At 40.3% G+C, this 23218-nt stretch overlaps 1 protein-coding gene and 1 long non-coding RNA gene across 6 annotated transcripts in view; one reads left to right on the plus strand and one right to left on the minus strand.

The window, feature by feature from the left end:
- Positions 1-23218, plus strand: part of LOC145439715 (uncharacterized) — a 129356-nt gene that overhangs the window by 59578 nt on the left and 46560 nt on the right. The gene's annotated exons all lie outside the window — the stretch shown is intronic.
- LOC145439691 (microfibril-associated glycoprotein 4-like) lies at positions 943-22787 on the minus strand. Of its 5 annotated transcripts, XM_080317241.1 has the most exons (7): positions 22013-22311; positions 4717-4784; positions 4413-4478; positions 4191-4342; positions 3866-3962; positions 2773-2872; positions 943-1457 (listed from the first exon to the last, which is right to left on the minus strand). In XM_080317241.1, exons 1-7 carry the CDS (start codon positions 22297-22299, stop codon positions 1136-1138), a joined length of 1092 nt encoding a protein of 363 aa, XP_080173367.1. In that variant the 5' UTR covers positions 22300-22311; the 3' UTR covers positions 943-1135. The 5 variants fall into 5 exon arrangements, with proteins under 5 accessions (XP_080173367.1, XP_080173366.1, XP_080173368.1 ...); XM_080317240.1 differs by lacking the exons at positions 3866-3962; positions 4191-4342; positions 4413-4478; positions 4717-4784 and adding exons at positions 20525-20621; positions 21428-21576; positions 21646-21732 and having other exon boundaries at positions 21945-22769; XM_080317242.1 differs by lacking the exon at positions 4717-4784 and having other exon boundaries at positions 21945-22312.

Here is a 23218-nt window from a genome sequence, read left to right on the forward strand (position 1 = left end):
AAACAACGTGTTATTCATGATACAGGCTTGCGTTTTTCAATTCTGACGTCATTTGATTTCAGTAGGTCTATCGAAATATATTTTGGTCACGGATATCTAGAACTAGAGTTTTATACATCCATGATTTCGATGGCTTTATATTTTTCCTAATACAGGAAATAAAGCAGGCGTGAGTGATATCTTACTGCACACCAGGACAGGGTTGGTTACTCGAGTGAAATTTTGATGGTTCAAGTCTGTATTCATATGCGGTAGGCTACTGCAGATGAATATGTATAATTCAAGAACCGCTTACTCACTATACTTAATAAATTCTGTATCGCTAACAAATCAACTAAGTCACTGAATTCGCCTCAACCGCTGACCAATACATCCCATTTATTTTAAATACTCATCGGTTCATTCGTGTTTCCGCACTTCGCAATAGGCATGTAAACCCAAATTTGACATAATGCTATCAGTAATTTAAACACATGCAGAAGGATGATTTATACGGAACCAGTCAATACCGAGAACGACATTACCGATGATAATCCTATTACCGAGAAATGGACATTACTGAAATTGACGTTAGAGTTGTGGGTTTGGTTAATTAGGGTTAGGGTTGTGAGTTGCGATTTGGGTCTTATTAGTAAGGCTGGGCAGAATCACGTTTGCGTTCACACAGTACCTTTCCAAAAGGTTCGCGTTCACACGAACCTGAACCTTTCAGGGGCTCGTACCATCCCTACTCGACTCCTTCATATCAAAGTTTGCGACTCCCCAGACTGAAAAGTGCTATACTTTTACTCCAACTCCTGTGCGCCTCAAAATATCGCGAATCCCGAATCAAACGAATCAGACGTTGAAAGAATTGCAGTAACCTCACTGGTCACATCCCGGAGCCAATTAGTATACCACTGATTCTGAAACAGAATTTAGCTTGCCTCAACACAAGCGAAATCTTTATATCGCTGCTTTGGAAGCATTTATTCTTGTTGAGTACAAAAGACAAAGATGTCATACACATCATAGCTTTCCATATGATATCGGTCGTATTCTAATCATAATTAAATGAATGTAATTATTCCAATAAAGATCATTTCTGTTTCCAGTCAACAAATATCCTATTTATATACGTTCGTTAGCAAGCATTTCAGTTTGATGGCCTGATTTTCATTTCCACAAATTTAAGAGAATAGTGATATCCCTTCCACGATCGCCAATTTATGCCATCAGCGTAGGATTCATGCACTCCGCCATTGTAGTAGTGGCCGTTTAAGTTGACATGGTGACAAGCAGTGTACCACCACCCTCCTTTATATGACAATGCGCAGTTTCCACTGTTAGTGTCCACATCGTGATCACGGGTGGAGAATTTGCCTTTGTTGTGCGCATTCATCGAATCGGTCGCTGTCCCCGAGTATCCAGACACCTCTAAGATGTAATCTTCCCGAGCCCCACCGATATCGAATCGCCTGAACAATGAACATAATATTCATTCTTACAGACATCTGGCAATATCGTGTGTCACTTGTTTGTATATGGAGAAGTAAAAATACCTAATAAATCATTAGCTGGAAAAGACATAGTCTGTGTACAGTACGCCTGCATGAGGTGGTCAGTAACGAATTATGCTTTTCCGGAGTCAAGGTACTTATACAACACGGTACATGATACCTGTAGAAGTCATTCAAGAAACACGTAACTGATTTTTGAAACAAATTCAGAGCAGTAGAAGCCTTCTCTCCTTATGCACTATACCAGTGGTTCTTAACCTGAGGGTAGTTGCCCCCAAAGGGGTAATTTACCAATTTTCGCGGGGTAATTCAAATTGATATTTTTTATAAACCTATAACGCTGCACTGAAATATTTTCAAACTTAAATATGAATGTAGGCTAACATATATTTTTGCGAGCTTGTATATATTTTGTTTCACTTAACACACCATGCATGCTGCGATATCATAGTAACCTTCAGTGATTATGAATAAGAGGGTCGAATGTAGTTTCGTATAGTTCTAGGTAAGTCCAATTTATTTTGCAGTCGTGCGGATCATATATTGTTACGCATGCTGGCAAATTGAAAGACAACGAGGGCGTGTAAGTTCAGCTTTACACCTATAATCAGTAACAACATCGTAGTAATATAGTTGTTGATATTGAAAAGTGTAGTGGTCTGTCTAGTCTATTCAAAAAAAGTCCATCATCTAAATGCCTTCGAAGAAACGAGGGGAAGATATTGGAACCTTTTGAGTTCACTTTCAAAATTAATAACCAATCTTCGGTATAACTGCATCAAACTTTCTGATTGAATTTCCTTCAATTTATTGCTGTGAAATATGATTTTCTGCAATGGTATCGATCAAAACGAACTTTGATAATAATTTTGCGACTGACAATTACATGAGATTCTGTCTATTACCCTCCCCTTTGCCTAGATGTGACCACTGGATAACACAAAAATAGCATCACTCTTCCCATCGACTTGATGTTTTCAACAGGCATATTTCAGTTAACATTATGACGTCACTTTCTGTTGTTTTATAATTAATTGAGTGCAAGCTGTAATTTGATATTTTTGAATAAGGGGTAATTTCATCCCGTCATTTTCTTCTTGGGGGTAACGACAATAATATAAGGATGAATCTATAAATGGGAAGCGAGTCCCCGGCAAAATATCAAGAATACTCAATCTGCACGGATGGAGAACCATAGCCTACTGAGTTTACAAAGTGTGTGGCTTCAATTTGGCGCATGGATCATTACATAAACAAAAATGATGATACTTACGAATACTGTGCAAACTTTTTAGTGCCTTCCCAATCTTCCATGTCAATTCTCAATTGGAAATTGTCGCCTGACTGCAATATGATGTGCAGATTTTCCAGTCCTGTATTTGATATTAGCGTATGGTGAACACGAATAGCAAAAAATGCAAGGTTATTTTCTAAATGCACTTTTTTTTATTTTTGCTCTACGCGAAATTCGCTTAGATGGATGGATTTTGAAAGTTTTTTTTTAAGTGCTACTGATTACACCTATGCATTGCGTATTTGTCAAAATTGAATAAAAAGACAACATATGGTCCCAACCACCAACAATACGGTATAGTAGGAACACCGAGATTTTTTGTGTCGTCGAAAAGGAAAATCTGTTGTGTGGAGTATACTTCTGCTTTTCATAGTTCTAAATTGACTTTCTCTACTTGCAGCATTGTCACGAATTTTACGTTACACTTTCTTCTATACTTTGCCCTGACTCACTTACTTACTTTTCACAATTTACATTTTATCCAATAGACATATCATGTTCTTCTAATGTATGAAAGTGAAATCTGGATATATTCAAGGGCTGAGTTCGCTGGTATATCACTGTCACATACTAGTGTTGTAATGACTCGAGTCAGACTTCGCGTCACGATTTTCTGATGACTCGAGTCATTTTCTCAAAATACGGAAATGACTCGACTCGACTCGACATTGCGCATGACTCGAACCAAGTCGTATGACTCGAGACTCAGACGGCCAAGACCGACATTTCATTGTAAGAATAGTAAAGTAACCAACCTATTGGGATTTCGTCTATTGGTACTGGTACTTTAATGAGACCAGAAGCTATTACAAATTAGTATAATGAAAATGCGAACCATTCGATATCACCAAACAGAGTTATAACAGTGGGTTTAACAAGACTTTAACTGGAAACTGAGCACTTGAGCAGTCAACACAATGACTTGGACTCGAACCTCTGCTCGATAACTTGGACTCGGACTTGACTCGGTGGCGAATTGAAAATTACCCGACGTGACTCGAGTCAAAACTATAAAAGCGAGATTGACTTGTGACTCGAAGCCTTGTCACTTGGTTACTACCCTGTCACATACCTATCCAAAACTCTCCAGCGGCATCTCCAAAGCCATCCACGTAATCGGTATGATTTCGAAAAAAATCCACACTTCCATCAATGCGTCTTTGTATCACCTGATTAATTTGAATATGTCCAAAAATTCAAGTAACACTCGGTGGTAGCAGAACTCGTCTTCAAACGTAACTTCGGGATTGTTTAATTACGAATTTATTTCTAGCCAAAACACATCCACTCATTGACCGTTGTCCAGCGGATATAGGGCTATCAGAGATATGCATGGATTTGGATATGAACGCACGGGATTTTATAATTTTGGCAATGTATTAACAGTTCATACTTACTGTCCATCCTCCACCATCCGTACTGAGATCACATGACGCCTCGACTTTATGTGCTGGCACATAAATTTCAAACACGCCTCGACTTTCGTTACCGGACCTGTATGAGTTTGGGTCAACTTGGCTGCAACCTATCGTTCTTCTATCCCGCAGTTCTGAAGCATGTATTAAAAATAATACTTTTCTATATACCTATAGTCTAGCTCTATAAGTCGTCCCGATTACCGTTCCGTAATACTTCAATCTCTTCCTTGAGATCAGTGTAATTCTGCGTGACCTCGGAAATAACATCTGAGAAAATGCGATAGTAATCACTTTCTGTTAACCACTTAGGTAGTGGGCCTGGGTAGGGCATGCATACGTGACATCCTCATTTTAACCTGCCGCACACACACACACAAGCTGCAAAATATTGGAGCAAGCAGCTTATAGCGCTACCTGTTGGTCCTATGGTCTCGATAGGTTATGATGCTATTCATTGCAATGATTGAAAAAATGAACGAACCATGGTCCATGATCATAATGATACCTTCAATATTAGCTCGAACTACCCGCTCCAATTCATCAGTATCGAGTGTGGCTTCCTGTCCTTCATCGCCACCCGGATGACAGTGAGTAATATGAATAGTCAAACATAAGACGGAGATTGCGTGAAATGCGCGGATCATGCTATAATAATAACAGTTCCGGGACGGCAGAAGCGTCTATAAAAGAAGGTCAATTGATGTTAAAATAAATAATTATCAACGACATATTCAAGCCTACTATATATTCGCGTGGGATAACGGCAGTTACTCACTGTATGTAACTCCGATTTGGGTGCTATTCTTGGAATTAGTATTTTCGTCCTCAAATCGAAAGAGGATAGTCCACCTCAGCCGCATATAATAGCTATATAGCGAAAACTGCGGACGTGCGGTTCAATTGGCGTTCAGAATGCGAACCTTGATGATTCAGAGGTTCGCGTTCGCAAATGAACTTTATAGTTTCTGAGACCATTGCTTCGAAATACCTATAATTTCCAGCAATCTCGACATCTGTGATCATAATTCTTTCGATTTCAACATCATATCACTCGCTCCATCGCGACGGCAGCAAATAGGGAAATTCGGCAAATAACTAAGAGGGACCTCAGCTTGACAAGTTGACGTATCACGCTATTTCAGCTTAACTCATAAGCAAATATTCCCGTGACGTCCATAGCAGAGTAACCAATGTCTTATTAGACGGAAATGCAACAAAAGTAACTGGTAAAAGCAACATCTCAGCCCCTCTTACAGAATGACTGTTTTACTGCAATTTACCGCAAATACACCTCTACAGAATTCCAAACGGGTTGAGAAAATCTGTGTTATATCGACCTGCAGACGAGACTCTGAAATAGCTTCTCGAAAATGTGTTGTATTCGCAATGCAGGAGCTTAAATAGAAACGACGGTTTTCTCAAAATCTGTCGAAAAAAAAGGCATTTAGGACAGTGGTTCTCAACCTTTTTCGACTCATCGCTCCCTTATTAATCTCGAAACAGATTTTCGCCCCCCCATATTTACAGGTTCGAAACGAGGACATATAAACGGGAAATTTACACACCTAACTTTGATCGCTGGTATAAGGACTGAGGAAAAGGTAATGTGCCCAAGTAGGTGCTCGGAAAATGGTTTCCGCGTCTACTTTTGCGTGAGTTGACCTTTTTTCGCGTCATATGTAGTATAACCCGTCTTCACGTGCATTTTGGGCCATGTTCATTAAATATATCTCACTCATCGTTTTAAGATTTGCGCCACCTATCGTCCCCAGTCGCCCCTTTTGGTATTTTCGCCCCCTTGTTTCTCAAAATCTCCCACTGGGGGGCGATATCGCCCACATTACGAACGAATGCTATATGACTACAGATAGATTGATTCAATCATAGAATCCCACTATCATCCAAAGCACACGAACTTTATATACGCTGAAACATGCGATGCTCATGTTTTAAATGAACGGGATCTAAAATTAAAATTTTCAAAAGCTGTATAATTATTTAATTAATTTCGACATAATTACGTAAATAGTTTGCAAAAGAATGCAACATGAGCCATCGAACGACTTGCACTAGATATAGTGGACATATATGTTGTCGAATGGTTAAAACCCTCGCAATCGTGGTATGTTCAACAGTTGGAGCACGTAGTTATGTATCATTGGAATGAAATGGATGTTCTGATGCTGATGATGACCACCGACCGTAATAATGCTACATGACGATGTAGTCGTGATTAAAGACGTTTAATACGGTTCGGAAACATTTTTCGTCAACGGGGCCATATAGACCCTATATTTGTAATGGAAATTCCTAAGAATCCTGGGAACAAAGCCAATCCAATGTGAAGTCACGACAAAAGAAATCCATGGCATTCGCATGAACTTACAAAAAATAGCTAATATAGCTACAGCGGAGGATAGGGTGGGGTGAGCTGAGCCGAAATCAAGGCTGAGCCTTGATCTAATTCTGAATGCTTGAAGAACTCGTTACGAAGTGTAATTGGCAAACCGAAAAACCTGACATAGTGACAGTGCATCAAATAAAAATCGGCCGTATTTGCAGCCTGTCGATGTGCTACATCAAAGTTTCGAAGCGTTTCTTTTCTACGGGTCGATTACTTGAATCTTAATTCTCTAATCGTGCAGCGGTTTGTAACTGAAGAGTCTAACTTGATCTACAGTGAATTTATATGAGCTACGATCAGATGTGGTTCGAAAGGCGGAGTTAAAACATTTCAAAAACTCTAATGACTTTTGGTGTCGCTGCGAAACATCACTGAATACCAAAATTTCCTTCAAAAGCCATTCTCATCCTTCGTTCCATCGTTCGTATTACCGACGACATAGCTTTGCGAGCAAGGATTTTCGTGTATTGTTGAAATTCAATCCAAAAAAGTACTTCCATCAAGGACTTTGGCTTATGAGACGAGCACTAGAAACAAGGCTACTGCCTCTCTTCGCGCAATTGACAGTGAAAATTCAAGTTAAAGGTCGCAATAAAGTACTGATGAAATTTTGCATTTGTTTCATTATATTCTTCGCATATCCTGCAGCCTTGCCAATGCCAATCGATATTCCTATCATGGTTACGACAGATTCGGTATATTGCCTAGACTGTGGTGTATGACGACTGTACCGTACAATTTGTTCTCTGTTGAACCCTCCAGCTTGTCAAAAGAGATACAAGATTGTCCAAAACCGTTTAGATACATATATTCAATTGTTCATGTAGGCGTTTAAATGGCCTCGGCCGAATCAACACCCCACAGCAATGTTCCCTCTAATTTAATACGAGTCTGCGCGCACTCACCAACTCACTGTGCGGTTCCTTGGACAACAGTGCGTAACGACTAAAAAAGTCATCACTTCGGCTTTTCTGTGCGCGGCGACTTCAAAAGCAGCGCGCGTCCGCGCACGTGCGCAGCGTAGGGGGAACATTGTCCAACTGTATAAGAATGCCACTCACCGCAGAGGAAATTGATACGCCCCGTCAAGAAATACTAATTTGGAATATCGTGTGCGTCTCATGAAATAATTTTTTTTTTCTTCGAGTTTGGTCTGGTGCGTTCTGGCCATTCCAATCTATTTTGACTATATCACAGACGAAAGGTCGTGACATAAAAACATGCAACAAAACAACAACGGGTCCGCCAAGACATGCATAATTATTAATTACGAGCCCCGAATTTATGAAGGATCCTTCTTCCTCAGCTCTGTCGATTAATCTAATGACGTGGGCTGTGAAAGTGAATGTATCAGATATAACTGCAAGTCTGCAATTACCGATTTATTAATGGCACAATTAAGTCATGAATTTGAAATTTTTGCGCCTTGCGCAACTAGACAACAAATATACGTAGTCCCCCACTTCGAGTAGTGGCGAAAAGTCCATCATAAATGGCGGCCTAAGGGACGAAGGTAAGGTGTGAAGTCCCCGGACGTTTGGTTGATCATCTTATGGGGGCCAAGACTCACGTTTTTGGAGGAATGACGAAGGGATGTTTCGATCCTGCATGTGCCTATAGCACGGGGATATGCAATTCGAGGAGAGACTCGTTTCACAATTAGCAATTTGCGAAATGAAGAGATTGTAGTTAGACGGAATATTCTATCGTTATGATGAATCGATTACTATCTTGCTGACGTTCCAGTTCATGTAATCCTACTTGACGTGAAACGAAAAATATCTGGCGAATGATGGTAATATACTCCATCAATAATAATTATTTCATCGTCATGGGAAACTCAACTACTTAACGGATCACCACAAATATTGTTTATGATGGGCTTGACTTTGTCAATTCAAACGTCGGGGTTTTCCACCTCATGAGCCGTTACCAAGTAAATAGTTTGGTGCAATACTACTTTCGTTGTTAACTGCGAGCCTGCAGAACGACATGCATGCAACGCTACAAACTCGACTATCAGCCGAACGTCTGACTACATAGAAATCGGCAAAAGCTACGTCTTTTTGATTCCATCGGATAACAGAATGAAGAACAGACTTGAAGACTAATCTGGAAGACTAACAAAAATTTTTGTCTCAAAAACACGAGATTTCAAAGTACTCGGACGTAGGCCTACGTATATATACGCTTTTCGGATTATATATTGCGGATAAATTGATAACTTCTCGGCCTCGTCTAACGCCTTCCGCGGACTCGGGTTGAGAACCAATGGCTTACGATAAAAGTCAGTTTTACCTATAATATATTTGAAACTATGAATATTACCTTTTAATTCACTTCATAAAATTCCAAATCATTCTGAAAATGTCTTTGTAGCCTAACGGTTCAAAACTACTGATGTATATCAGTAGGCTATTTGACACACAATAATGCAAATGTGTCAAACGATGAAATATAAAATAAGATCATCGGGATATAGCCTTTATCGTATTGATAGTGTGGCATGTTTTACTACGTTTCATATTCAGCCACACATTCCTATACAACACTGAAAAATACCTATAGGTGCCTACACAAATATATAGGACAATATATAAGAGCAGCGACTGGGTTGCAGTGGTGCAGACAGTTCGTGTTGCACAATGCACAGATCGTTAAATATCTGCAAGAATAGCTTACCCGACATCGATTTCACGTCGGTGAAGATTCGTCTATCATCCATCGTACTGGTGTATCGCAGGCGTCGGCAACCTTTCGAGTACAGCGTGTCTAAAATATGTCAATTTCAAAATATTACGCGAGCTAGCGGCGGCACACATTTATAGTTTTGTCATACTATTTTTCAAGCAAGGAATCCCGCCAACTACTTATTTGAAGCTGGCAACGGCAGTGGTTCTGAAATTGTGGGCCGCGAACACTATGAATTTTGGTCGCTTCCGCAGCGGAGCTATCGTTTAATATAGGTAATATTTACTTAATATATATTCGCGCTAAGATCGATCTTCTGTAGTTGCTTTGGTCGTTTCCAAATCCGCTATGCCATAGCCAGTAAGTGACGCGCGCTCGCGCACCAAAGTTGTTACGACGATATGGTTGATCATGAAAAATATGCCGAGCCCTGTATCATACAAGTTGGTTTGGTGTCACAATAAGGTTGCTTTGACACCAAGGTTTGTCTGTAAAGCTCTAAAGATCGCTGTAGCGATTGTTGCTGTTCAAAATATTTTGGACTGTTTGGCGCCGGTCATTTCGACGCCTGAGCACATTAATATCGAACGATTTGACCAACATGTGACGGTTATTTTGCGCTAAGGTATTATCGGCATCGCCGTCAATCATTTTGACAATGCACTTCATTGAGTTTCATGTTGCCAAAAACGTTGCACGTCTCCTAGCTTGGAGATACCCAGGGCAGAAACTCCGGCACATAATAGTCACGCTCTCACCGGTCGCAGAGATCGCACCCCTAGACTAAAGCATCCCAACAGTCACATACAATTTTAGCATGCCGCTTTGTCTTAAATGCTAATACGTTGGGAGTCATTGCTGTATTTTAAGCATATTTTGTACTTTTGTTTCGATATATTTCCTGGGGGTAGGAAAAACTGTGTTTCTGCACTGCTCAACGGAAAATATTCTCACCCTCATCTGGAGACGAGCATAGCTTGTCGCCAGGAACGGTTTGGTGAAATGCTGTTCGATAAACCTGCATGGATTGACTGGAATTGATGCTCGATTCATGAGACCATCGGCAGGGCGTTCTATCAGCTCTTTCATAAAGCACAGCAGTGATATCATTAGGCCCGCCGCCATTCGAGAATATATTTACATTATGAAATGAAGTAGGCTCAAATCTCATGAGATGCGGAGACCCTGGTCCGCTTGGTACTTGGTCGACGCGGCTGACCGAAAGAATATACTAGGCCTATTACAGTGACTAGACTAGATGAATGGTTTTGCCAAGAGGTGAGAGTTGGTATGGCAAACAGTATGACAATGTATTATAAATGCCGGCGCAACCTGACATGCCGCGCGCATCTTTGTCATTTTGAAATTATAAAAGATGCGTACCGTCGAGAAAATCAACCTTTTACGCTGGCTCTGCTAGCTGATGATTCGAAACTTTAGACAGGGAGTCCTAATTAGCTACTTCATGCAAAACCAAAGCCGGGTGTCATGTCGGCTTAAATCCCGGCTTGGACCCCTCACAAGTTCTCGGTTCGGTTTATTAGCAATTTTTATTTGTTTAATAAATACACCACAAAATTTGCGATACATGAAATGATAGGAAGGTGTTGAAACGACTTGGAGTAGTCTTTGGAATCATACACAAACCTTGGCCTAGGCCATGGGTCGCCACTCAAAATGGGTCGCGGGGCACTTTTCAAAATTCGTAGAGGCCGCGGGCCGCATCATGACTTCGATATAGATATAAAAATAGGCAACGCAGTTTAACAACCACGTATTGATAACTCTACGTCAGTACAACGGTTATGTGCTTTCGATTCCGAGGTAACGAAGTCATTGAGATATTCAGGGTAATGACCGCAGTGGAACTGATACACAAACTTGGCGATTTCTAGTTTCCGCATATTCTCTATGTTTTGAACACCGAATCTCTTCACTGCAGCAGAGAATTGTTGGATGGACAACCCCTTCGGGGCCCTAGCTGTGATACGGAGTACATTATGTTGTAGTTTTTGCATTGGCTCGAGTGCAGTTTTACTAGCAGTCGCCCAACAGAGGATGCCATATTGTAACTTCGATTGGATTAAGGATTTAAAGAGTATCAGAAGAACCCAGGCTGGCATGAAACGTCTTAAGGCTGTAGAACACGCCACACTACGGTGATAATTTAGTGTCGAGGAACTGAATATGACTCTTTTAGGACATGTCCGAGTCCCGTAAAACCCCGAAGTCCCTTACATGAAACCCAGCAAAGTGAAGTAATTAAGTTACAGCCTCGATCATCCCCGCATTATATAGAGGTCTATCTAGTCTAGCTCTGGCCTCGTTCAGGCTAAGAGCACCATCGCCGAGGTGATTGATGTATCCATCGAAAAGAGAGAGCATTAAAGATTTCAATTGTAAATTAAATTTCCCCTGAAAATGCTGCTTTCGAGAATGTCCTGATGTCGGTGTCGTTCCGATTAAGGACATTCTTTATCAGCGTTGCAGAGCGTCTTCCTTTTTTCGTTCTCCTTTCATCTTCAAAGGTTATTGACTTCATGACACTGGACCGACTGCGACTGCGAATAAGCCTACCCGTAATTCCACCTAGTCAATGAGCACGGAACCGGCAGACCAATTATATTATTATTATTTATTCATTCAAAGCAAATTTGCGCTGATCCTTGAAACAGACCGTGGCCATACCAACCTTGTAAGCCTAGCCTGCCAAGTTAGTATAGTAATTCAACTTGTGGGCCTTATTTTCATTTCAACCAATTTAAGTGAATAGTGTTGACCTTGCCAACTGGACCAGTTGACACCATCGGCGTACGACTTGTGTTGTCCTCCTTTGTGATAGAGTCCATTTAAGTTTGACGAATGGCAATTCTGGTACCACCATGCGCCCTTGAACTTCTCCGCACAATTACCGCTCCCCGTATCAACATCATGGTCTTTGGCGGAAAATTTCAATCCATTATGTGGAGATAAGCTGTCTCCCGCCGTTCCAGAATATCCATCTATTTCCAGAGTGTAGTCTTTCCAAGGACGCCCGATATCAAATCGCCTGTCACGAAATAATAGTATCTGGGACTGATCATTTTGACCCCGCAGTAAAATATATAGGCCTACTCAACGGGACAAAACGATAATAGGTGGATTGAATTTGTTGTTGTTGTTGTTTATTCAGTGTCTGTGGTGCCTCAGCATCACTGGTCAATGTTGCTCATTTTACACCAGGCTGATATTCTTTATTATGATCCCGAAGATGCCAACTTACAGCATGCCCAGTGCCCACTTTCGTTCTAGGCTTTTGTAAGACAGCGTATATCAAGATCGGTTGACACTGTGGCTATGTGCTCTTGCTTCGACTCAATGTTGCAGCATGCAGTGGAACGTATGGGCAGGCCTACGCTGCTCGGCACAACTGTGATTTGAAAAATTATGCATAAGCCTATACACAACAAATGATTTCTGTTTTTTTTTTCTTCATCATCATCATTGGTTTATTAGCAATTTTATCAGTTCAATACACCGCAAAAAATGCGATACAATGAAAAGACAGGAAGATGTCGAAGCGACAAGGAGTAGTCTATGGTGTTCATATATTTAGCCATGTTTCAAGACTAAACTGTAAAAGTTGCTTTCTTGATGGTTTGGTATTAAATACGACAATACATATGATGGCTTCGCATCATATATTGATGCTCGTCTCCGAAACTATTCTGCCGGAATAAGCAATTCAGAACATTTTGCCGCCATTAACGTCAACAATGATCTTAAAAACCTACACACCTCACGGTTTATTACAAATCTTAAATTCAATCATGCGATGTCTGCGAATCAATGTGTAGAGCAGGGGACGGCAGACCCATACACTGTAAAAAATAAACTGGTTGGGTAACATGTTTCGTCCTGGTACCTCTTATTACAGGTCCGTCATGTAAAACCAGATAACAGGTTCAGTTTCGCTTGTTGCCTAACATGTTTCTTCCTGACATGTAATCTATAGGCACGCGAGATCAGACTTGAACAACTAGAAAATTTTCAGCGTTTCCAAATTAGATTAGAATTAGAATTAGAGCTACACAGTTTTTACAAATTAGATTAGAATTAGAGCTACACAGCTTTTTTGAAATTAGATTAGAATTAGAATTAGAGCTCCACAGCTTTTTCCAAATTAGATTAGAATTATATTTAGAGCTACACAGTTTTTTCCGAATTAGATTAGAATTAGAATTACTGAATTCGCAAAAACTAGGAAATTAAATGAAATTGTGATTGATTAATAAATACCGCATAAATCAAGTTCATTTCAAATCACATTGCATTCACATAACCAGGAGAATGGTTAGTGTCTGTATAGATCAAGCTTGGCTCGTTTTGCACGATAACAGGGGTCACCAACACGCGGCTCGCGAGGTCACATTTTGCGCCTGATTTGTGATTTCGGAAGAATGCGAAATAAAGTATTTACACATGCTGAAGCAATCATCCTCTTTTTCTGGTGTAGTTGAGGGCATGAAAGTAAATAAGCCTGTATTAACTATCTCATTTTCTTTCATGTCGTTGTGTTTGTGATCGAAACTAGCATGTTGTTCGCAGACTACAAGCTATATGCCAGCATGGCTATTATTCGTCCCAATAACTACCATAACTGTACGGTGTAAGCATAGTGTCCTATATGGTGTCGACACAGGCGAATCTCACGCCTCAGTGAAATTGTATCACGTCACAATTTCCATTTGGCTACAGGCAATTTGACGGTCATTTTTGACCGGCTTGCCGAGCATTAAATTTGGTAAAACAGGTATCAATCGAAAGCTGACTCTGCACTGATTACGAAAATATAAATTTTATTCCGCTCGTGACCCTGGAACTCCCACAATCAGCCTCGAATTTTTCATTGTTATGGAGATTGGCATTGGGACGCAACCGTCCCGTGTCGAAATGCGAATTTGGAATTGTGTTCGTCTCACGAAATGATATATTGTTTTAGTTTCGTTTGATAAGTGTAAGTGATTCCGATTTATCTGGAGCAACGACAATAACCTTTACCGCTATACCGCGATCTTTATAGCGTTGCAGACAAATCTAGTGTCAGACCAATTTAATTGTGACATCAAACCGACTTGCATGATACCGGGGTTGGCCCATTTTTATCATCAGGCCATCTCATCATAACATCTTTGGTGGGCCTGTCACTTATTGGCTATGGTACCGAACACAGTAGACTTGGGAACGATCAAGGCAGCCACAGGAAATCGATTATTACGCGACTAAATTTGCATGATGCACATATTACGTAGGGGAAATGTGGTACCTATGAGACACTGGGACTCAAAATGCCAATATTATTTCTATGATAATCCCATGATTACACTCCGTGAATTTCTTTACAAATGCATACTGCTGGCGGAATATTCCATCACATGCAAATAACTTTGTCCAGCACTAGCTATGGGGTCCATGACAGATGTTGTTGTTTTTTGTTTTAGGGGGTGTAAAATATATTTCGACCGACTTAATCAATTTTTTGTGTAGTCTTCGACACGAACAAAACAGCTATCATTTGTAATGTAAAGTGCATGGCTTGTATCAGGCTATAAAACGACACATATAAATTTTATTTAATCTCAATCTTCAGTGGACTTTTTTCAATTCAATTGCAAAATTTACAACGTGGGGGACGCTGATAATATAGCCAAATCAAGCAAAATCGTTGAACTAACTAATCATGCTACCACAGAAACACGCCTACATATAGGAGAGGCTTATATCATGGTGACCTGCGGTGAGAGGTGGTCAAAGTAGTCAAGAAAGCTACTCAAGTAGAAGTAGAAGTAGCGACGAAAAAATCTACTCAAGTACGAGTAGAAGTACTTCTTCCATAAGCAACCTAAAACTACTTGAAGTAGAAGTAGAATTGACTGACTTTAAATCTACTTAAGTAAGTAAGTAGTTTTGAAAACAGTCTTAATTCGTTCGGCTGAACAGTCAAAAGCTGCAAATTGAGCTATGCGGAATGTGCAGAGAGCTTTGTTCGTATTGATGCATCCCGGAGGTATCAATTTTCGACAGAATAAACATTTTTTCGCATCATGGGATGCAAATTATAGTATTGATATGAAAATGCGATACTAACCCTTTGTTTACTAGAAGACCCCATATTAGAGAATATCATGGCATGGCTCCCTACCCCATATTATACCCTCCCAAGTTTAGGCGAAGAGCAATACGGAAAAGTTGTATCGGATATGGTGTCAACACTTTGCGCGATTAGTATACGTTGATAACAAATATTGTGGATCGCAAAATTTATATTTAGTGTAGCTTTATTTTCGGACAATAGAGGCATTACTAGACTAGCTTTCGTGCTTCAACATGTATGTTCTGCAGACCAAAGAACAGAAAGTAATTAGAACTCAAAGTATGATACTCGGAATTGAAAGTGAAAAACAAATACCACTTCTAAAAAGCGGAAAATATATTTCATATCTTTAGTCCATAAAGCTTCAAAGGTGATCTGCTAAAACAGGTGTAACGTTAAAAAAGCCGGATTTTCCAGATTAGCAGGACAAGTCATGGGCTGCTAGATTACGATATGATAGGTAATTGCTAGATGGCGAAACGGTAGTTTCAAACGTTGGTGGACCATATTTGCTGTGATGAAATATTTGATATGGGTGCCAATGCGGTGTGAGCGGAACCAAGCCATCCGGTACCTAAATTATATTCACTGATACTTTTGTGAAAACATACTTGTCACTCCAAGACTACTGTGCGCGAAGCGCAACAAAATTTCTGGGCTTTACCTGACTTTTAAGTATATTAAGTGTGTGTACTCCGTGAAAACAGCCCCGAAATTCCCTAGGCTACCTTCCGTATTGGGGATTAAACTACTTCTACTTGACAAACTGAAAATAGCGAAAAGTAAGTAAGTAGATCACAAAATATTGCGAAGTGGAAGTAGAGAAAATCGGATCTACTTGAGTAAGTACCAGAAGTAGAAGAAAACTACTTGAGTACTTCGAAAAAGTAGAAGTACTTCGTTACTGACCACCTCTTCCTGCGGTATTTTATCGCTATAACGAGCTATTTCGAAGTCAAAATGTCGATTTGCGGGCAATATGTATGTACCCTCAAATGTGTAAGTTCGAGCCTACATCAAAACATCATTTTCTGCCAGCATTTGAGGTAATATTTACTCTATGTTTCTAAGGTAGTGACCAAACATTCTTTTTTGACTTGCTGTAGGTTAGATTATATAGTGCACTATATAGTGCACAAGAAGAAAGGTATGCCCCTGTACCCACCTGGTGGGAACCGATGATACGTTCGAGCAACAAATTTTGAATGTTCATAAATATTTTTCGAAAAGGCGGATATTCATGTGTATTTCCGCGGTATGTAGAGCTTGCATCTAAGTGTTGAGCCAACAAAAGATTTGTCGTTGTAGGATGAACATTTGGGGGCCAGAGATCATTTTGTAATTTTTGATCCATCGGTACCACATATCCTCTACATTAGGTGGTAGGTCTAGTGCGGTAGCGACCAAAATTCATACCCTTCGCAACCAATACCGTAAGAATTACGGACGTAAGTTACGTCACGTAACCGATGCCGTTGCCAGCTGCAGATGTGTGATTTCTCGCTTGAAACGCTACATATGACAAAATTAATTATGGTTGGCACGCCAGTTGATAATATTTTACAATTTTTGATATTTGGCACGCTTTATACGAAAGGCCCCTGGTGTAGAGGTTGTAGGATGTAGGATGAGCATGAGCAATTTAAGATTCAGGGCGGATTATGTCATAGTTTTGAAAGTAAATGTAGAAATTAGTACGGGATAAGGCGAAATCCGCGTTAAGATATCGTACCGCTATAGAATATATACTTTACCCAAAACCTAGCGTGCCTTACGGAATGTGGTAACTTCGATCCAAGTAACCTGATTACTATATTGAATTCCTTGTGTTCGAATTGTGTTAATGGACGGGAAATAACGACCATGACGCATTTTACAAACTATGGCGTTTGCTCTAGTTTGCATTAGAATGCAAAACGAACAGATGAGTGATTACTGCTTATAGAAGTGGTTCACAACATTTAGACCTTGCGGCACCCTGTCGAGGGGATAAATTGTTCGCAACACCCCAGCACTGGATCAACTTCATGAAATTTCAGCATTTCGAAGAGCGGTATAAAATAGCGCCGAATAAGTTGTTAAGTATAACCCATCTCAAATCGTATTTATACCGTATACTTCCGTGTAACATTTGTGCAAGGTATAACTGAGAGTTCATATTTATGTATTGATCCCAATATGTAAAGCTCTGATAAAACTGATAGGTTACCTAATTGAAGCCTGCTCACCAAATTTGGTTCAACTCCAACCAGTAGCCGCATTGCTACAGAAGAAAGTTTTTTATTTATTATATGAAAATAAATGAAAAAAATTTCAGAATTTTCTGGCATGGCAGATGGCACCCCTAAACCTCCAAAATCACACCGTATTACGAAATTATTCATGAAAGCGGATGGTAATCGCAGTACAGGGAAACCAATCGTTGTCTATTGTGTTGCAACGATGTATATCCGGTTTGTGTTACGACGAATTAAGGGGCCTCTTAACTAATTTTCCATCGTAACGTAGAGACGCCAGTAGTCAGTCTTCAGCACCTTTCGAATCAAGTAGCGCAACGTGGCAAGATAGCGCAGTGGTCCGCGGTTGCAACACCAATGGGATGCAGGTGCGAGTCCGACCGAGGTCAACTTCAGAATTCCTACCTAATGGTGTTGGAGTTTCATCGAGGCTCCTCCTCGCCACCTGTGTCCGCATAAGCGGTGTCTTACGAAAAGCCTAGAGGTGTGCCGTGCTACCAGCAGAGGTGGTCGATAACGAAGTACTTCTACGTTTTTGAAGTACTCAAGTAGCTTTCCGCTACTTCGGTACTTACTCAAGTAGATATAATTTCCCGCTACTTCTACCTTCACTTCATAATATTTTGTGCTCTACTTACTTACCTTTCGCTATTTTCAGTTTGTCAAGTAGGAGTAGTTTAATCCTTCAATCAGACAGATGAACTGAGGAATTTCGGGGCTGTTTTCACGGAATATAAACATTTAATTTTCATTAAAGTTGAGTAGAGCCCAGAATTTTCGTCGCGTTTCGCGCACAGTAGACCAATATTATTTCACGAACGTATCGGCGAATATAATTTAGGGAGTGGATTGCGCGGATCCGTTCACACCGCATTGCCGCCCATATCAAATATTTCATCACAGTATATATGACCCATCATATCGTTTGAAACTACCATTTCTCAATCTAGCATTTACCTATCATAACGTAATCTAGCAACCCATGGCGTGTCCTAATCTGGAAGAGTGGACCCTGACTTTTTTTTAGCTTTAGACCTGTTTTAAACTTTCTGGACAAAAGACTTGAAATATATATGTTCCGCTTTTTTGAAATAGTATTTATATTTCTCTTTCAATTGCCAGTATCATGCTTTGAGTTCTAATTAGCTCCAGCTCTTTTGTCTGGAGAACATACATGTTGAAGTATATAAAAGCAAGTGTATTAATGCTTCTATTTCCCGAAAATAAAGCTACGCCATATGGTCTTTTTACGATCAGCCATATTTTTATTAACGTTTACTAATCGCGCAAAGTGTTATCACCGTATCCGATACAGCTTTTCAGTATTGCTCTTCGACTAATACTACGGGCCTTATAATATGGGGGAGGGCGCATACCATGATAGTTTTCTAAATCGGGGTGTGCGAGCAAACGGAGGCTTAGCTTAGCATCGCATTTCCATATCAATGTTATCATTTTCATTCCATGATGCGGACGAATGCTTATGATGTCGAAAATTTATATCCTTGGATGCATCAATATGAATCAAGGTCTGCACCTTTCGCATAGCTCAGATTGCAGCTTTTGACGGTCCATTCTAATGAAATACGATCTTTTTCACAACTACTTACTTACTTGAGTAGATTTAAAGTCAGTCAATTCCACTTCTACTTCAAGTAGTTTCAAGCTGATTTTAAAAGAAGTACTTCTACTCGTATTTTTGCGTCGCTACTTCTAGCTTTACTTGAGTAGCTTTCTTGACTACTTTGACCCCCTCTGGCTACAAGTCGACAGATACGAAATCCAAATATCCAGAATATCGGCCTGGTGCAAATGACCATCGCAGTCGACAAACGCAAGGAATACCCCAAAACAGGCATACAAACGTAGCGCAACGTTAATCGACGGCAAATACATTTAATCCGCATCTAACGGGGCCAATCTGAGCAAAGTAATAGGTCATCAGTCTTGGAAGAAATCGTTATCTCAAGGCGCCTCCTAATCAGAACTACCTCCATATCTTGGTTATAGTATTACAGATTTACGTTTTGTAATGGATATTTTCTTACTTTAGATTCTTCGCGAATGCATGTGCCGTCTGTAACCAATGTGTTTTAGCAGGGATTTCTAGACATCCTTGGTGCTTTAGATAGAAATGATCTTAAATACAATGCTCATGTAGGCAACGCTACACTTACGAATATTCTGCAAACTTTTTCACTCCGTCCCAATCCTCCATGTCTATTCGCAATTGGAAATTGGTGGCCGTTCGTAGTATGTTGTACATGTTGTCCAACCCTGTTCAAATTTATTTCCTTCAATGCCATAAATCCTTATACGAGGATACTAAAGTCCCGATGCTTGAAATAAAAAATCAGGAAAATTCATAGTAATGTGCAAAATGGATAGCCTAATTTATTTGGAATGGGACTTATCATATCATAATTCAGATCTGGACCATGCAGACAATAGCATGTGCAAGGTAAGTTATTGTCCCGGCGTGACTTTGAGTTCAAAAAAGGCCTAAATTGAAGGCTAAGAGAAAGACGGCAAGGACGAAATTCAAAAGATGATTTCATCACATGCGATCCAAGATCACTGGCAGTCAAATAAAATGTATTTCACCGTTTTTCTTCGTCATACATTTTAACTTAATTTTGCATTATTGCCGATCTAATTTTGTCAATTAATTGTTTCTATACTAGATTTGTTCGATAGCTTTCGATGGTGACGTCATCGGTCTAGTGAACCATCGCGTGTACATGGTAAGTGCCCATCCAATTCGCTGCAAATTGAAATGTTCGAGATGCGGTTTCACCCCACGGGAACTATAACTCATTCAGAGCAAATTTGATGCGATATCACTTACCTATCCAAAACTCCCCCGCGGCATCTCCAAATCCAACGACGTACTCGGTATGATTTCGAAAAAAATCCACACTTCCGTCCATGCGTCTTTGTATCACCTAATTAATTTGAGTCTATAACAGGTGGCCCTTTAGGTGCCAATTTACTACTTTCGAATGATCGCTCATCTCATGTTTAAACAAAACTTCGGGATTGTTTATTTCCGAATTTATTTCTTGGTCAAACACATCCAAAATTGGTCAATGTATTGTATAGTTATGATTGGTATACTTAACGTCATAAATATCTACTCAAGTATAAGTATAAGTAGCGATGTCTAGTTACGTAAGACAGTGATTATTCATGGTCTAGTTTTGCCTAAAAACTGTTGAGTACAAGTAGTCTAAAATCATAATCACCCTGACTACTTCGAACAATGTAGAAGTACTCCGTTACAGACCACCTCTGAAATCGGAATACAACCGTACATATATCGCTCTCTAGCGGATATTAATAGAGCCACCAGAGGTGAGCGTGAGCATGGAATGGAATTTTAACCAACGGAATTCTAAAACTTAGACCAGTGGTCACCAACCTGGGGGGTGCGCCCCCCTTGGGGGGCGTGAAAGTATCTGAAGGCGGCGCGAAGAAGCGGTCAACTGAAAAAAATTTCGCGCCCTGCGCGATTTACCTCCAATTCGCGCGTGTTTTTCTATATATAAACCGAATTTCATTTTTTAAAATCTCTCATCAACAGTCATATCATTCCACGCCATCAAACAATCTGCTGAGGTTACTAGCATCCCGGGTGGATTTTGTGATATGACGGTAAGGGGGCGCGAAATTTTTCACCATCATTAAGGGGGCGTGTCTATAAAAAGGTTGGGAACCACTTACTTAGACAATATGAACACTTCATACTTACTGTCCATTCTCCACCATCCGTACTGAGATCACATGCCGCTTCGAATTTAGCTGGCACATAAATTTCGAAGACACCTCGACTTTCGTTGCCAGACTTGTACGAATTTGGGTCAACTTTGCTGCAATCTGTCATTCTTCTGTGCCGCGATTCTGTAGTATGTAATGTAAACAAACAAACAAACATAGTTTTGTATACATTCAGTCTTTGAAGCTGCTTACCGTCCCGTAATATCTCAATCTCTCTGGAATTGCGGTCGACAGTTTCCTTCAGGTCAATGTAGCTCTGCATTGCCTCAGTAATACCATCTAACATATACGATGGCAATCAGTTCCTGATTATCACATGAGAAGTGGGCGTCTGTCTTGTCAACTGCCGCACAAATAGGCCTACACACACAGATAATCAAAAAATATCTGAAGCAATTAAGCGTTACCTGATGATCCTATTCTCGATATTATAAGATGCCATACATTGATATTTAAAGAAGAAACCGGACGAACCATGGTAATCACGATACCTTGAATATTAGCTTGAAACACTCGCTCCAACTCATCATGATCGATGGTAGCGTCCTGTCCTCTATCTCCTTTATCCCCTTTGGGACCAGCTTTACCACGCCGCTCCAGAATGGATTGTGTCACGCCATTTCCGTGATTACCGCACTGGAGGTGCATAGCATTAACGCTTGAGCAAAATCCATTCACGTCATCCGGATGACAGCAAATAATATCAATGTCCAAAGATAAGATTGTGATTACGGTGATTAAGTCAAATGCGAGAGTCATGCTATAATGATAACGGTTATGCGAAACATCAGACTCGTCTAGAAAACGAGAGCAAGCGACATGAAAATAAATGGCTGTAAACGACATATTGAAATCCTACTACCGACAAGCATGGCTTAACGGCAGTTATCCACCATGCATTGTAGGTCCTACGGCCTAAATTACTAGGATTCTAGTCACTGCTTACGCGTTTGAGAGAAAGGCACGAGTGGCGCATATGAACTTTAACGTGTATGCTGGTATACCAACAGTATTCTAGTGTTATTACTATTCCGGACAACTTGCAGTATAGCTGAGACGAACGTCTTGAGTGAGTTCTTGACTAGCAGTTCAACAGACGACATTCTCCTTTTCCATATATAAGGTACGGATAAATCTAACAACAGGTTTTGTATCACACCCTGAGTTAATATACGATACACATTGGGTTATATATACCATGTACGAATAGAAATCACGTGATGTGGCATTGTTGTTGCATAGCGGATAGGAGAGAGGGAGCGGAGCGCTGCAGTTGCAAGGAGTGGATAATTTCAGTACTTGAAAAAATCATCTATCACCATCCGTCTCGAATCAATACATTCGTATTCGCTTCAGATTCCAGAATACCAGAACTTGAATCAATGTCCCCAGCGCCAGCCACGACATACCTTTTGAGCAACTAGTTTGGGCTCTTGTTGAAATAGAGTCCAAGAAAGTAATTCCATCAAGGACGTTGAAGAAACAGGGCTATTACTGTCTCGCTTCGTACAACTGACTGAGGAACTTTAATATTAATGTTTGCTTTAAATGACGAGTGAGATTTCGCATTTGTAATTGTACATGCTACGCATTTCCTGAATATGCTGCCTTGCCAATGCTTATCAATTTGCCGATTAGGATTACGTAAGATTTGGTACTGCGTGGACTGGGGTATATACAAGTGTTGAGCGGGGCCTACGATAACTTAACTTAAGTTATCGTAGGCCCCGTGTTGAGTAAGCATTAGAAGGGTTTACCACTCCGA

Source organism: Botryllus schlosseri, chromosome 5, assembly GCF_051294905.1.
Source record: "Botryllus schlosseri isolate E-star chromosome 5, Bs_hap1, whole genome shotgun sequence".
In the NCBI taxonomy this organism is placed as follows: domain Eukaryota; kingdom Metazoa; phylum Chordata; class Ascidiacea; order Stolidobranchia; family Styelidae; genus Botryllus; species Botryllus schlosseri.

Coding starts and splice junctions, on each gene's coding strand:
- LOC145439691 (XM_080317240.1), bottom strand. CDS start 22,299: ATGTCGTTTACAGCCATTTATTTTCATGTCGCTTGCTCTCGTTTTCTA. Junction 21,733..21,944: donor GTTTCAAGCTAATATTCAAG/GTATCGTGATTA, acceptor CGTATATGTTAG/ATGGTATTACTGAGGCAATG. Junction 20,622..21,427: donor CGGATGGTGGAGAATGGACA/GTAAGTATGAAG, acceptor CAAATTAATTAG/GTGATACAAAGACGCATGGA.